Source organism: Ylistrum balloti, unplaced genomic scaffold (assembly GCF_031769215.1).
Source record: "Ylistrum balloti isolate Yb309-2 unplaced genomic scaffold, AGI_CSIRO_Ybal_v1 Utg369782, whole genome shotgun sequence".
NCBI lineage: Eukaryota > Metazoa > Mollusca > Bivalvia > Pectinida > Pectinidae > Ylistrum > Ylistrum balloti.
The window spans coordinates 2,469,355-2,485,489 of NW_026781970.1; the positions used below are offsets into that span (position 1 = coordinate 2,469,355).

Sequence of the window (16,135 nt, forward strand, 5' to 3'; positions counted from 1 at the left end):
AAAGATAGTTAACTTTATATAATGATAGTATTCTGTATACATAAAGGTAGTTAACTATATATAATGGTAGCTACCTGTATATATAAAGGTAGTTAATTATATATAATGGTAGCTACCTGTATATAATATTAACTACCTGTGTACATAAAGGCAGTTACCTGTACAGAAGCACTGTGTGGTTACCAGTAAATATATTGACAGTTATATCATATAGTTTATGTCTTAGTTACCTGTATTGCCTGCTATAAATAATTACCCGTTCATGTACTACATAGTAATTAAGAAATACTCACTGCGGCTAGGTCCCATATGGATAAAGTACTGGCTTCCCCTCCAACGATTAATGTCCTCCCATCTTGAAGAAGCTTAATGGATCTTATATAGTTATCTCTTTGCTGAAAATGAACGAGGGACTTTGCATGTAATCAAGTCATTTCTCCTTCATCTTTCTCCAAGCTTTCTGCTTCACTGAATGACAGATTATTATCTAGAAAAATCTACCATGCTGTGATACTGTTCCATCTTTTCTAGCCAATACCTAAGCTGCTCAAATGATAAATTTAGTTTTTATATCTATGCACTATGCAGGATGGCCCATTTAGAGGACATGACTGTTGCCCAGCATTTACAGAGTACATCAAGGATAGACAAGGAAGTCAGTGTTTTTGTTGGTGCGGAAGCCATCTTAGGAAACCACTTCAGTTTCATATGTGTGCACCCTTTTCTTACCTATAATGTAGTTTACAATTTGAACAACTTTAAAAGGAGAATCTGGTACCAAAGTAAAGAAAAATGGTAATTGTTTGGACAAAGCTATTCATGAGTCAATGATTAAGTGGGGGAATCAGTGGATTGTTTGGACAAAGCTATTCATGAGTCAATGATTAAGTGGGGGAATCAGTGGATTGTTTGGACAAAGCTATTCATGAGTCAATGATTAAGTGGGGGAATCAGTGGATTGTTTGGACAAAGCTATTCATGAGTCAATGATTAAGTGGGGGAATCAGTGGATTGTTTGGACAAAGCTATTCATGAGTCAATGATTAAGTGGGGGAATCAGTGGATTGTTTGGACAAAGCTATTCATGAGTCAATGATTAAGTGGGGGAATCAGTGGATTGATTGGACAAAGCTATTCACCAGTCGCTCATTAAGTAAAAAGGGGGTGGAGGGGTGAAACAACAAGGAAGTAAGACATTACTATGATGGAACAAAATAACTGATCATCATCACCATATCAAACATGAAACATCTTAAATCAATATTTGCAAACGAGAAAAAAAATTAAACAGATTTATTTATTTTTTGGTACGTTTAAATGAGATTTGCTGTTCAATTTATCTGCTAATTTACCAAAATGAACAAATAAAATTTTATTGTACTTAGCAATAAACTTTTATTGGCATTTTGACCTGTAAGTACTTTGAGTGGCAGTTTAAATGTTTAAATTTTCATATGAAATTCTGATTATTAAATTTTTTAAATAACAACAGTTATCAATAAATACAGGGAATTCAAATGAATGTAGAAAAAAAAATGATATCAAGCTTTCTTTTACATATTCAAGCATTTTCATCACTATTATATTAATAGACTTTCTAACTTAAATAAAACGGTCTGAGTTAACTTGTTAAATAAGTAACAGAAAACAAAATGACTGATATGCTACTGAATACCCCTAATATTTAGGAGCAATAAATCACTTCATGTTACCTCAAAATTTCTTCTGAATAAAACATATTGACTCATTTGCACAACTTTTCTCAAAGATAAGTTTGAAATACCAGGTGTCTATCAATTCTCCTTAATCATACATCGGGAGAATTGAAAATATAAACATTTTATAAATTTGCAAAAACTTGAAATGAATATCTATCATTGCAAGTTCACTTGCCAAGTGAAATAATTTTCTTGGCAAGAGTTAAGGCAATTATTTTTCAATAAATTGTAATTTCTTTACTGTTATAAATCTACACATAGATACAGAACTTCTACTTTTTCAGGTAACAAATAACTTCCGGTTGTCAAAGAATTCCTCAATTTACGAAATAAATTAGTTGCTTCTGACTTTTGCAGACACTTCTATGTTTATTCCAATAAACAGCACATCATGTTTTAATTGTAGATATTTATCATCAAGAAAAATGTTCTTTTTGAATAGGTTTTATAATGCCATACATTTCTCATAATCTTGACATTTCTTTCTTTGTTGTTAACTTGAAGTCATTCAAACTAAAACACCAGTCATAATTACACATAAATAGTAAACCAACCGTTTGTAAGTTATAGAAAGACAAGCAGGAAGAAAGTGATAGGAGGGAGAGAGATGAGAAAGATGGCCGAGCTATGAGTGAGGGAGAGAGATGAGTAACATGTCAAAGCTATGAGTGAGGGAGAGAGATGAGTAAGATGAAAGAGCTAGGAGTGAAGGAGAGAGATGAGTAAGATGACAGAGCTATGAGTGAGGGAGAGAGATGAGTAAGATGACAGAGCTATGTGTGAGGGAGAGAGATGAGTAAGATGACAGAGCTAGGAGTGAAGGAGAGAGATGAGTAAGATGACAGAGCTATGAGTGAGGGAGAGAGATGAGTAAGATGACAGAGCTATGTGTGAGGGAGAGAGATGAGTAAGATGACAGAGCTAGGAGTGAGGGAGAGAGATGAGTAAGATGACAGAGCTATGTGTGAGGGAGAGAGATGAGTAAGATGACAGAGCTATGTGTGAGGGAGAGAGATGAGTAAGATGACAGAGCTAGGAGTGAGGGAGAGAGAGATGACAGAGCTATGTGTGAGGGAGAGAGATGAGTAAGATGACAGAGCTATGTGTGAGGGAGAGAGATGAGTAAGATGACAGAGCTAGGAGTGAAGGAGAGAGATGAGTAAGATGACAGAGCTATGAGTGAGGGAGAGAGATGAGTAAGATGACAGAGCTATGAGTGAGGGAGAGAGATGAGTAAGATGACAGAGTTATGAGTGATGGAGAGAGATAAGTAAGATGACAGATATGAGTGAGGGAAGGATGAAAAATAATGTACATACCAGACAGTCTAACTGTGAAATGGGACTCTTGTTTCCAGGCTGGCTTATATCCCACACCTTTACACATCCCTGTAAAAAACACAACCAAACATATATTTATAAGACAAGTCAAAACCTAGTCTAAACATTTCTACCAAGTCTAGACACTATCCAACAAGTCTGATCACTACCCACCAAGTCTAAACACTACCCACCAAGTCTAAACACTATCCAACAAGTCTAAACACTACCCAACAAGTCTAAACACTACCCAACAAGTCTGATCACTACCCACCAAGTCTAAACACTACCCAACAAGTCTGATCACTACCCAACAAGTCTGATCACTACCCAACAAGTCTAAACACTACCCAACAAGTCTGATCACTACCCAACAAGTCTAAACACTACCCAACAAGTCTGATCACTACCCACCAAGTCTAAACACAACCAAACAAGTCTGATCACTACCCAACAAGTCTGATCACTACCCAACAAGTCTGATCACTACCCAACAAGTCTGATCACTACCCAACAAGTCTGATCACTACCCAACAAGTCTGATCACTACCCAACAAGTCTGATCACTACCCAACAAGTCTGATCACTACCCAACAAGTCTGATCACTACCCAACAAGTCTGATCACTACCCAACAAGTCTGATCACTACCCACCAAGTCTAATCACTACCCAACAAGTCTGATCACTACCCACCAACCCACCAAGTCTGATCACTACCCAACAAGTCTGATCACTACCCACCAAGTCTAAACACTACCCACCAAGTCTGACCACTACCCAACAAGTCTGATCACTACCCACCAAGTCTGATCACTACCCACCAAGTCTGATCACTACCCACCAAGTCCGATCACTACCCAACAAGTCTGACCACTACCCAACAAGTCTGATCACTACCCAACAAGTCTGATCACTACCCACCAAGTCTGAACACTACCCATCAAGTCTAAACACAACCAAACAAGTCTGATCACTACCCACCAAGTCTGATCACTACCCACCAAGTCTAAACACTACCCAACAAGTCTAAACACAACCAAACAAGTCTGATCACTACCCAACAAGTCTGATCACTACCCACCAAGTCTGATCACTACCCAACAAGTCTGATCACTACCCAACAAGTCTAAACACTACCCAACAAGTCTGATCACTACCCACCAAGTCTAAACACTACCCAACAAGTCTGATCACTACCCAACAAGTCTGATCACTACCCAACAAGTCTGATCACTACCCAACAAGTCTGATCACTACCCACCAAGTCTAAACACTACCCATCAAGTCTAAACACAACCAAACAAGTCTGATCACTACCCACCAAGTCTGATCACTACCCACCAAGTCTAAACACTACCCAACAAGTCTAAACACAACCAAACAAGTCTGATCACTACCCAACAAGTTTGATCACTCCCCACCAAGTATGATCACTACCCAACCAAATCTAAATACTTCCAAGTCTAAACACTACTCAACAGGTCTAAACACTACACACTATGTCTAAACACTACCCACCAAGTCTAAACACAACCAAACAAGTCTGATCACTACCCACAAAGTCTAAACACAACCAAACAAGTCTGATCACTACCCACCAAGTCTGATCACTACCCATCAAGTCTGATCACTACCCAACAAGTCTGATCACTACCCACCAAGTCTGATCACCACCCAACAAGTCTGATCACTACCCACCAAGTCTAAACACTACCCAACAAGTCTGATCACCACCCAACAAGTCTGATCACTACCCACCAAGTCTGATCACTACCCAACAAGTCTGACCACTACCCAACAAGTCTGATCACTACCCACCAAGTCTGATCACTACCAAACAAGTCTGATCACTACCCAACAAGTCTAAACACTACCCAACAAGTCTGATCACCACCAAACAAGTCTGATCACTACCCACCAAGTCTGATCACTACCCACCAAGTCTGACCACTACCCAACAAGTCTGATCACTACCCACCAAGTCTGATCACTACCAAACAAGTCTGATCACTACCCAACAAGTCTTAACACTTACCAACACTCTTATATACAAATACAGAGACTAAAAGTAAATAGAATACAAACTAATAATAATCATAAAAAATCTATTTCCGTCAATAAATGATTTATATCTGCACAAATGGTAAACTAAATTTCCTCACCAATGAACACCACAATTTGTGATTTTACCAGCAGTCATTATTTTTTATCTAAGCAATGTTGAATAGTTAATGTGAACTAATTGGGCAAAGTCAATCAATATTCTTGTACAAATGTAGCCAACATTAGAAATAAGATACAAAAATGTTGTACTTTTGTCTTCAATGAAAGCACTTTCAATTCATCGAAATTAGACTTGGAAAAAGCAGTCTAATGACTCGTTATGATATGCCACTACCAGGGCGGTGACACTTGCCTTGCCTCCGGTGTAGACATGTCTTGTGGGATTACTAATAGTGACAGCACACACCACCTCCCCATGGTTCAGTGTGTTGATCTGCCTAGCATGGCGTGGGATGCCCTGACCAATCAGGGCATCTGGTGGAAACGGCACAGGCTGCATCTGGCCGTCAACACTAACGTGGAAGGAATATGCTCTGGAAGAAAACACAGAAACATAGTACTACTAAAAAACACTGTCCTGAAAGCACGGAAACATTTTACCAGTAAAAAGCCTAACGCCTCTGTTGCATGTGATTTTAAAAAAGGGCATCAACTGTAATGGTTTTTATGCATGACTATCTCCCAGGAAACATAAAAAAAATAACGTCCATTACAGAAGATTGACGACCAGTACATAAAACGAATAAAAATATCCAGAAAAAAAATGGTCAAGTACCCAATCTTCGTGCTAAAATATTTTAAGAACAAAGTCGTTGATGACACATGATCATCCTTTATCGCGATGTTCCTCTATTATTTCAATTTCTATTTATCTAAGCGTTAATATAATACAGACATGGAACGCTTCTATCACCAGTGACGAAAGTCTCACTGCCATGGTATTCTGGGGAGATTGTTTTCTATACCGTGGTTAAATACATTATCTTTTATTTCATTTTTATGTTGTTCTAAGAAAAATATCCCATAGTGACTTTCCCAGAAAATTATATTGCCAAATATTGATTTCCTTGACTTTAATGTGCACCTATTGAATTGCTAAATACGTTGAACAATAATGAATATGCATGGTTACAACCAATTTATCTGTAGCAATAAAAATGTCTGAGGTAGAAACTATAGATGATGAGAATTTTGCTAGACAGTTCCATAATATACATGTCAATTAAGATAATCCCTTGCCAGCCAATACCGGTACAGCATTCAAATTTAACTGTGTGAAGGTAAAGGGGTTTTATACTAACACAATTCATTTCTACATTCAATTTGCAATGTATTACAATTGACATGCTGGTCTTTTTAGATAGTGATTTATTACTTTTTACAAAATAATCGAGACAAATCCTTGTCATAACTTATTTAACTGACCCACATGTCTTCCTTCCAAAACCATCTTAGGTCCCTAAAAGTGATACTAGATATAAAACCCAGTAAAGGAAACAATTCTAGTACATACATAATCATTATAAATCAATTTGTAAAACTGATTGGTATATATGAAAACCTCAACATGAATTTACAAGAAGAGAATAGGAACTTACGGCTTTCCCCCGGGGATTCCTCCCATGCCTGCCCCGGGCCTCATCGCTGGGGGGTGAGGATCGAAAAGAGGTCGGTGGTAGTTGCCAATGGCGGGATTTGGGGAAATATTGTTGTGGAGGATTCCGTTGCTGTAACTGGCTGGAGGGATCTCCGCTGGCAGGCCATGGGGTCCGCCTGGGGGCATAAAAGGGGGATAGGAACCTGCCAGAAAAGGCCACATACGTCTTACACAAAAGTACCAGCAAACAAAAAGATAGAAAGCAAACAGAAATACACAACACAAAGCAAGTATAAACAGGAAAAATAAGGAAATAAGGAAGGTTGTTTTTAAAAAAAGAAAATCAGAAAAGAATTCAGAAAAAAAAGTGGAAAATCAAATGAAAGAATTAAGGATTTTGTGTTTTTACTTCAAATCAAACATGACATGGAAACTGGTACTTTTTTTTCTACTTTTCTATAACAAAATTCTCATTATTTGTAATAATATCAAATCAATATACTGATCATTTGAAATCTTAATCCCAAAGCTCTTATTGATGAAAAGCCATTTGTTTCTTGCTGATTATACTGTATAGTAAAAAGTATGTAGTGCTTTGTCATTTAAAACTGAACTAAAAAAAATCTTTGATTGGATTTAGGAACCAATCTATCGAAGGCAATCTCTAAATTCTCTCTGACTTTGTCTTTGAAATGAAATAAAGCAAAGTAAAGGAAAAAGGATAAAACACAAGCAGACAACATTCATGCAATAAATCACCTGGTTACATTCCATATATGGCACTATGAATGATAACATCTTACTACTTCTTTCAAAAAATTCAGGCAAATGCAGATTTAAAAATTCAGGCAAATGTAGATTTAAAGCTTAAGATTTGAGGAGAAAATGTGAAATTTTCAGGAGAATAGATTCAGCATGATTAGTTATAAAATCACATCCTGTTTTAAAAAGTCATTTCAGAATCCACCTCATTTCTTAAAACAATAAAGTCATGATCAGACCTATAATGATAATAAAAACCTGCCTCTTACTTCCTGTCTGATACAAGTATGATACTCATACACCACATAATGTTATTTTACCAATAAACCAAAAATCCACTTGGTATCAAGATTGTACCTCTACACAGCATTTATTTACCAAAACGGTAATTACGTTTACCCTCTAAATCATTTACCACTAATCCATTTTGATATGAATCTTGATGATAAATAAGGATCTACACAAAGATATCTATAACATAATAATGATGAAGGGTGACAGCAATTCCCACTTTTACAGTTCCTCATAATTTTTCTCTCTCTATCTTTCCAAAGCTTTTTTGACAAGACATATCATACGGTCACAATTTAGGGAACACTAATGCATATGTACATATATACATACAGACAATCTAACCGCTGTTTAGTGTTTTACCACAAAAATGTCCACAATTAAGATGGTTATCGAACCATTATATAAGCCACAGTCCTGGTTATTACACTTATATCTATATACAAAAGTTCGAAATTCCCCATACTTATTTCCTTTATTACATAATTAATGTCACTTAGAAATAATTTTCATTTTTAATTTGATTTTCAAAATTTACGATTCAAAAGCAAGTCATGCTCAATAACATTTACAAAAATATCACAGTTTATCTCAAACTAATTGGTTCCTTTTACATAAATCCATCCTATTGTCTTTGCTTGCTTAATTAGATTCATTAAAAGATAAGCAAAATGCAAAATACAGAAAGAAATTAAATACCAATTCATCATTACACAGAGGATAAGGAAACATGAAAGGATAAAGCTCGAGGATGTTTTTGATTCTACCATCTCTCACTAACAACATGTTCTGCTGAAATGCAATGTTAATGAGGAAAAACATCAAACTTTCATAACTTATTACACAGTAACAAGTAGAATTAATTCTTATTGATAACTTGTCTTCAAAATCTCTAAAATAAAATCATGTGACTAGATTGGCATGCATATTTATGTCAGCAAAGTCATCTACCTGTGACAAATTTTATAGTCAGACACAAGAAAAGGTCATCTACCTGTGACAAATTTCACGGTCAGACACAAGAAAGTCATCTACCTGTGACAAATTTTACAGTCAGACACAAGAAAGTCATCTACCTGTGACAAATTTCACAGTCAGACACAAGAAAGTCATCTACCTGTGACAAATTTTACAGTCAGACAGAAAAAAAGACATCTACTTTGACAAATTTTACAGACACAAGAAAAAGTTATCTACCCGTGACAAATTTTACAGACACAAGAAATGTAAAAAACAACAAAATCTGAAACAAGTCATTTGAATTTTTTTCATTTCTCCAAAATGTGTGAAAGTTGAAAAGATGTTTTTTACTTGATAGTAAAGGTAAGCTAATCACAATGACATGTAATATTAGGTCATGAAAAACAAGATCATTCATCAAAACTGTCAATTTTCCAGGGTTTGCATAGAAATATGAAAGGTATTCCTCAAATCTATCCAGAACCACGGGTGACTTATATCGTGGTCAGCCAAGGTTATAATGATATTTCACAGGAAATTTGTCACAGGTAAAATTACCTGTTATACCAGTGACACAGGCATGAGTTGGAGTGAGAGAGTAGTGCTGTGGAATGTTGGGTTGATAAGTTGCAGTGAGGTAAGGAATCTATGGAATTTCCTATTATTTCAAACATGAACATATATCATTCATGTTTAAAATGTTAATCCTAATTCTATTTCAATAGTATTTCTAAGAACAATGGAAGCCACAATGAGGCTATCAAAAGAATATCATGCTAGTTTCATAACCATCTAATTTACACCCCAATCAACAAACACTAAAGCTGTACCGTTGTCTAGCCTCTGAGACAAATCATAAATCTTAAAAAGTATATATCTATGCATTTGCATTTATCATGTGATAATGAAAAAGAAGCGGTATATTTCTAAACAAACTGATGTCTATCAAAACATTAAGCTTAAAAATAAATCCCATGCAATCTAGATTTACTATACGATGGGGTTTAAAGAGTTTAATGAAAAAAAAAGAAAAGAAAGAAAATACGGGGTAAGTTTAAGTTTGATAACAAAGTGAAGATAGAAAATATCTCATTTTGCACAACATGGTCCTAACAAACCTACTTTCAAATCGACTTCTAAATTAGGTGTAAAAATATATTCAAAAACAAAATTAATAATTGAAAAGAGATAAAAAAAGGGACTACTTTCTGTTGCGGATTACTTCATGTTAATAATAAACCAAAGCACTGCGATATAAATCAATCCACCAATCAACACAACTCTCTCACTCACCTGCAAGGGGGAACTTCCCACCTGACTTCATGGCACTCCCTCCAGAGGGCCCTGGTGTAGTGCTTCCAGAACTTGTTGGGGTGGCTGGCTTGGAAACAGGAGTTGATGCCTTTTCATTCTATAAAATAAACATTTACATACATGTAAACAGAATTCTGACATGACATCTATAAATAGATTACTTCATGTACCTAACAGTAGACTACATAACAACATATCTTAAAATCTCTCTTTTTCCAATTTTATATTCTCAACAAATCCTTCTGATCTTTTTAAACAACCTCAGTGATCACTTGATATTCCTTCCAAACAGGAATACTCAATAGTTGTCATGTTGAAAGTTGTTTACTAGAGCTCTGACAAAATTTGTTTGGTTTGTTATCAATACTGAATCCATATAAATAAAACCTGCATCATAAAGGTTAACCCAAAAGTCGATAAATGGCTGAAATCCATTTCATAATCATACCTCGGGTGATTTTTATTGACTCAAATTAATATTGAGGGTGTCCTTGATCAAGCAGAATAAGCTCATCCTTCCGGAACACTTGGCTTTTTCTTACAGTGGACTTTAAGTCTCTATAAACCTTTCCTTTGTTCATAGTTTGTGTTTTTTTAACTATGAAAACTTTGTTGATATTCTGTTGTTGATTTTAAACATCTCATTAACTCGGTAGCCGAGTCATCCCAAAAAACATGACAACTGAATCCTCCCTATAATTGGGCAGTGGAGTCAATTTAATAACTCAGTAGCGGAGTCAATTCAATAACTCAGTAGTACTCAGACAGCAAAATAACTCCACAGATTAAGATTGTTATAAATAATATTGACCAGTCTAGTGACATTGTTACTTTTAAGAAAACTTTGGTAATTTTACCTCTCTGCCATGTTTGTTTGATGCAACGCTTCCATGGGAGGAAGCATCACTACGAGGGCTTATTCTATCTTCTGATTTCTTTGGGAGCTCTTTGGGGGCTTTTTCTCTTGGCGATAGATCTCCATTCATAGGTGGAGCTGAATCCTAAATAAAAAACATATATTGTTATAGACATATATTATAGTGGGTAACTTCAATCAACATGTTTTAACAAGTAATGCTATCAAAGTGTATCATCAGTAATTTAAAATACAAAATGTACTTGAAGCATTAACAAGTATAAAATGGCAGACAATTGACTGATTCCCCAAAAAACAGCGAAATTTAGAGAGAAAGAATGCCTTGCTTCCTTTCTAAATTATATTCAATGAAAATATCAATTTCCTAATTATGAACATACATTCTGATGATTAGAAATACACTATTAACTTTTCCAGACATTAAGTAATTACATCAAAATAATTTGATCAGGCACAGGTGTTTAAAAATTATCAAAAAAAAAAAAATCTATTACCAATAAAATTGGATCCAAACAACTTCAAAAGGATGTATAGCATACTTAATTAACTCATAAGACCGTCAAACGATTTTCTTATTTTTACATGGCGATCAATAATGTAAATTATCATGAATGCAATTACAAGAAGCCGTACAGCGATTGGTTTGTGGCTGCTCACCTCCCCTACGTCGACAACCAGCTCAGAGTCACTCTTCTCAGCATCACTATCCTGTAAAATATATCACACAAACTGTGATATTGTCACAAACAATTTGAGTTGATAATTTCTGAAACATTTAATTTCCTGTATGTTACATAACAGATACTGTGACAAACTGACGTCCCTGAGCTTGCAGACAAAGTTCATGCCAGGCCAAACTGTAAGCTACTGGTATCTACTGACACCATGTGGAATTACATGGTGTTAATTAGCAAATTTGTCATTTGTCAAAATACCACACACATGTATTTCAGAATTTACCATGAACAATGGCACACACAGCTGTATTTCAGAACCTACCATGAATAATGACACACACAGCTTATTTCAGAACCTACCATGAATAATGACACACACAGCTTATTTCAGAATTTACCATGAACAATGGCACACACAGCTTATTTCAGAACCTACCATGACTAATGACACACAGCTGTATTTCAGAACCTACCATGAACAAAGACACACACAGCTGTATTTCAGAACCTACCATGAATAATGACACACACAGCTTATTTCAGAATCTACCATGAATAATGACACACACAGCTGTATTTCAAAACCTACCATGAACAATGACACACACAGCTGTATTTCAGAACCTACCACGAACAATGACACACACAGCTGTATTTCAGAACCTACCATGAATAATGACACACACAGCTTATTTCAGAATCTACCATGAATAATGACACATAGAGCTTATTTCAGAACCTACCATGAACAATGACACACACAGCTGTATTTCAGAACCTACCATGAACAATGACACACACAGCTGTATTTCAGAACCTACCATGAACAATCACACACACAGCTGTATTTCAGAACCTACCATGAACAATCACACACACAGCTGTATTTCAGAACCTACCATGACTAATGACACACAGTAATGTTCCAGAATCTTTCTGGTCAGAATGTTGGTTCCCTATTGTGTTACCTACCACAGACTTCTCCTCCGTTCTTCGCTTTTTTGTTGCATTTTCATTTACTTCTGGGGTTCGGCTACGATGTGATGGGTATTTTTCACTGAATTTATCTGCATATTTTTCACCATACTTGTCTCTATCTCCTGGTGAGGTGGAAGATCTCTGGAAAATATGATTATGAAAATGTCTTTTTTAAACCGCTTCACATGTAAAATATGAATTACGATAACAAAATGCTGTATGCTATCCTGATGACAATGGTGCTAAAAACACAAAATTTCAGTTGTATTCAGTAGTTCAATATACCACCTTAAGCACTGGATTGCCTTCCTAAATTATTTGTGATTATTAAGTTTTTAAACATTAGGTGTCAAATTATAAATACTTGATTTTACATCTTACTGATATACAAAAAATTATTCAACATTCTGGCACATCCTTCTTTCTGTCTTTTTGATTTTTGAAATTCCATCTGTTACAGAAGGTCATGCTTATTTCAATGTTTCCATTTGAGATTGAATCAGAGACTTCTGGCTTATTTGACTGATGCTGAACCAGCCAAGATAAATGTATTGTGACCAGTATTTATCAGGGTTAGACATATCCCAAACATCCTGTGATTTTAATTCTGCCATATCCAAAAATGAGCTTGTTATAAGCTTTAAGTAAAAAAGGGTATGCTGAAATTAAAAGTCTGCAATATCCTACAAATTAATTGTCTGACAATGTGCCTTGATATTCTACATTTTGTGTCGGATATATACCCTGGAATGCTTGCTGTTTTTTTGTCTCTGTACATACCCTCACATCAACTCCCACTCAGCTTTGTCTAACCATGTATCTATACACCACTTTTATAGCTTAACTAAATGCACTGTGACCTACTATTGTACACGACACTATCACAGAACAAGAGTCTACTCACTCTAACGAGGCTAATTAATGCCACGGCTCGTTAATTGCAACCACATCACCTCATGTTGCTTGGCAATGTAAAAGTACACCTTTGAAATCAACATCAGACAGCTGTTTGCACAGTCTAGTGTACTTTGCTAAGTAGCTCAAACATCAGGAGGACCATAATCACTTGTTTAAATGAACTTTCTCTGCAAATACTGAACACAAATCCTACACTAGAACAATTCATTATTTTCATCTTTAAAAGCTTTTCTCCTGCTCACATAAAGTGTATGTATATTTACAGTACAAGAGGGTATTACTGACAACAGAAAACCTCTCTAATCTGACACCTTACCAAAACCAATAAAGAAGTCAGTTTAGACAGGGTGTCAGAATGTGCAGAACTTAATTTCATGTCAGATGAAATTGTATTAAAAAGGTTACACAATTCAAATATTTTACATTCAATGAGTGTTGTCTGAATAAAAGATGTCTATTTTAAGGTAGATTGATTAATAGACTACACATTCTGGTATTGTAATCCTTGTTTAAGTGAGGGTTTTTTTCATTGTAAAATATTATTCAAATTTCCTTTTAATTTGTATGTTTTTAATTTTGTACTTTCTATCTTTTGGCAAAATTAAGGATATTTATCTTCAATTTTCATGCTCAAGTGAGTTTTTTTTTAAAATTGTAAAATATCATTCGAATTTCCTTTTAATTCGTATGTAGTTTTTGCACTTTCCACCTTTAGACAAAATGCATATCTTTTTCCCTTCAATTTTCAAGTAATCCTGCCAAAATATGAATGCTAATATAACAATTTTTAATTAGGTGTATAATGCAAAATCTGACACAAAAGTATAAAAATCTGGATACAAAAGACACTGATCACACTTGGTGATTTTCTGTTCAGAAAGTTATTTTAATGGAATACAATTACCTGGTTTGTAAAATTCAAATCTAACATAGATAGTATCAAAACCTTCAGGAAACTGGACACACATTTCAAATTGTGTAAAGCAATATCTTTCAAATAAATAAAGATGTTTTCAGTGAAATAATCCCCATTACTGATAAAACGTCTCGTGCATCATCAAGATTATATAGAATCATATACAAAATAAAACAAATTGACTTAAAACTGAGCCTCCAGTGTGGGAAAGAGATGATAATGTCTTGTGTATGTTTTGGGTTCTTTATACTTAGTTGAACCTTGGAGAAATATCCTAAGTCATTCTCCGTGATTACAAAATACGGGAAATACATGGCGAACTAAAATGATAGTGTTTTGATCCACCCAGGACCTACGCAGGCGCCTGATGGCAGGATGTCGGAACAGCAGCCAACGCATACACACGGAGACATGCCGGTCTAATAAATACCCTTGGGACCGCGTTTTATGGGGAAAAGATAAAGACAATAGGATATTGATTTCTTCCTGAAATTGCAGTCTAATCCAGTCTCCAGGGTCCTGATGCATGCAGCAAGATCTGAAATTAAATGCCATTGGTTGCTTTAATTCTTCCTCCCCAGATCTCATTACTTTTTGGATCTATTTATAGATATATTACTCAAATACGTTTGTACTTCAATATATATTGATGTGCGAGTAACCATGGGAACAACCAATGTGGTGCCCTACCCAGTTTACCATACATGTAGTAGATACATTAGGGCGATGGTGTCCTTTGCAGTATAAAGAAGACCATTCAGCCCAATCTCCATCATGCTTTGATAAAGTGACCTTGAGTGTTGACCTCTTTCAAGACATTTCTAGTCATTAATGATATAAAAAAACCAACAAATATCAGTCCACCATGAAATGAAATAAAAGCATTAATTAATGTTAGTTTAGTATTGTTAATCGTATTTTTCCTGTTTTTTTTTTTTTTTTTAAGTTTTGTTTTTATCTGGCCTAGCAGTGTTTCCATTCACCAATGTTAAGTTGTTGCTACAGCTTAGAATATGTTTCAACTTCCCCTAAGGAACTGTTTCAACCTCCCCTGAGGAACAAGAAAGATTTCAGTTTTGTCTTGACTATAAAAATCTTACCCTGATGTTAGTAAATTACATAACACCTAAGTCAATTAAATTTTTTTCTTGTCGTCTAAAAAAGCAGAAAAACACGATAAAAAAAGATAAAAGTTCTCCCTAAACGTGATCCTGAAATAGATGTGTTTAATCACATCAACACAATACAAATGTGACGCTCAGGTCACTAACACTCACGGATTTAGCCCAGAGGAGATAGAGCTTCAAGTGACTACGGAGAACTTTGTGGGGGATCAGCGTCTCTCCTTGATTCCTACCTGTATTCCCGAGTTCAATGCCAGTGTACACCAAGAACAAGGTTTATGATCGGCAAACACTTACCTAAAGCCAACATAGCAAACATTTGGAGAGTGTTTACACTGCCAGATCTCAACACTTGCTAAGCAGTGCTGTTTGCCGATTGTTGCGATACTATTGGTACCTGTGTCCATTGAAGCACCTGATAGGCCGCCTTGAAGAGCCAAGTATTTCCAACCACAGACAGCCCCGATATTAATAGATTTAGGGTTTATATGAACCTTTCCACAAGTTTCAAAGATCTTTATAGCTTCAGGTCACCTCTAAATATAACAGACATGAAAGGATTTAGGGGTTCAGGTAAACTCAAATACCATACAAGGGATTTTGGGGTTCAGGTAAATTC

General features: G+C 35.5%; 1 protein-coding gene across 5 annotated transcripts in view; it reads right to left on the reverse strand.

Moving 5' to 3' along the window:
* The window catches only part of LOC132544144 (transducin-like enhancer protein 4), a 50,635-nt gene that overhangs the window by 11,163 nt on the left and 23,337 nt on the right, over nucleotides 1–16,135 (reverse strand). Inside the window, exons 9-16 of one of the 5 annotated variants that reach the window (XM_060207717.1) lie at nucleotides 12,553–12,699; nucleotides 11,561–11,611; nucleotides 10,884–11,027; nucleotides 10,006–10,123; nucleotides 6,701–6,902; nucleotides 5,455–5,635; nucleotides 3,038–3,106; nucleotides 294–395 (exon numbers count right to left, since the gene is read on the reverse strand). In XM_060207717.1, the coding sequence (XP_060063700.1) occupies nucleotides 294–395; nucleotides 3,038–3,106; nucleotides 5,455–5,635; nucleotides 6,701–6,902; nucleotides 10,006–10,123; nucleotides 10,884–11,027; nucleotides 11,561–11,611; nucleotides 12,553–12,699 (1,014 nt within the window). Of the gene's footprint in view, nucleotides 1–293; nucleotides 396–3,037; nucleotides 3,107–5,454; nucleotides 5,636–6,700; nucleotides 6,903–10,005; nucleotides 10,124–10,883; nucleotides 11,028–11,536; nucleotides 11,612–12,552; nucleotides 12,700–16,135 lie in introns of all 5 variants that reach the window. The other 4 variants (XM_060207719.1, XM_060207716.1, XM_060207718.1 and 1 more) reach the window with 4 other exon arrangements.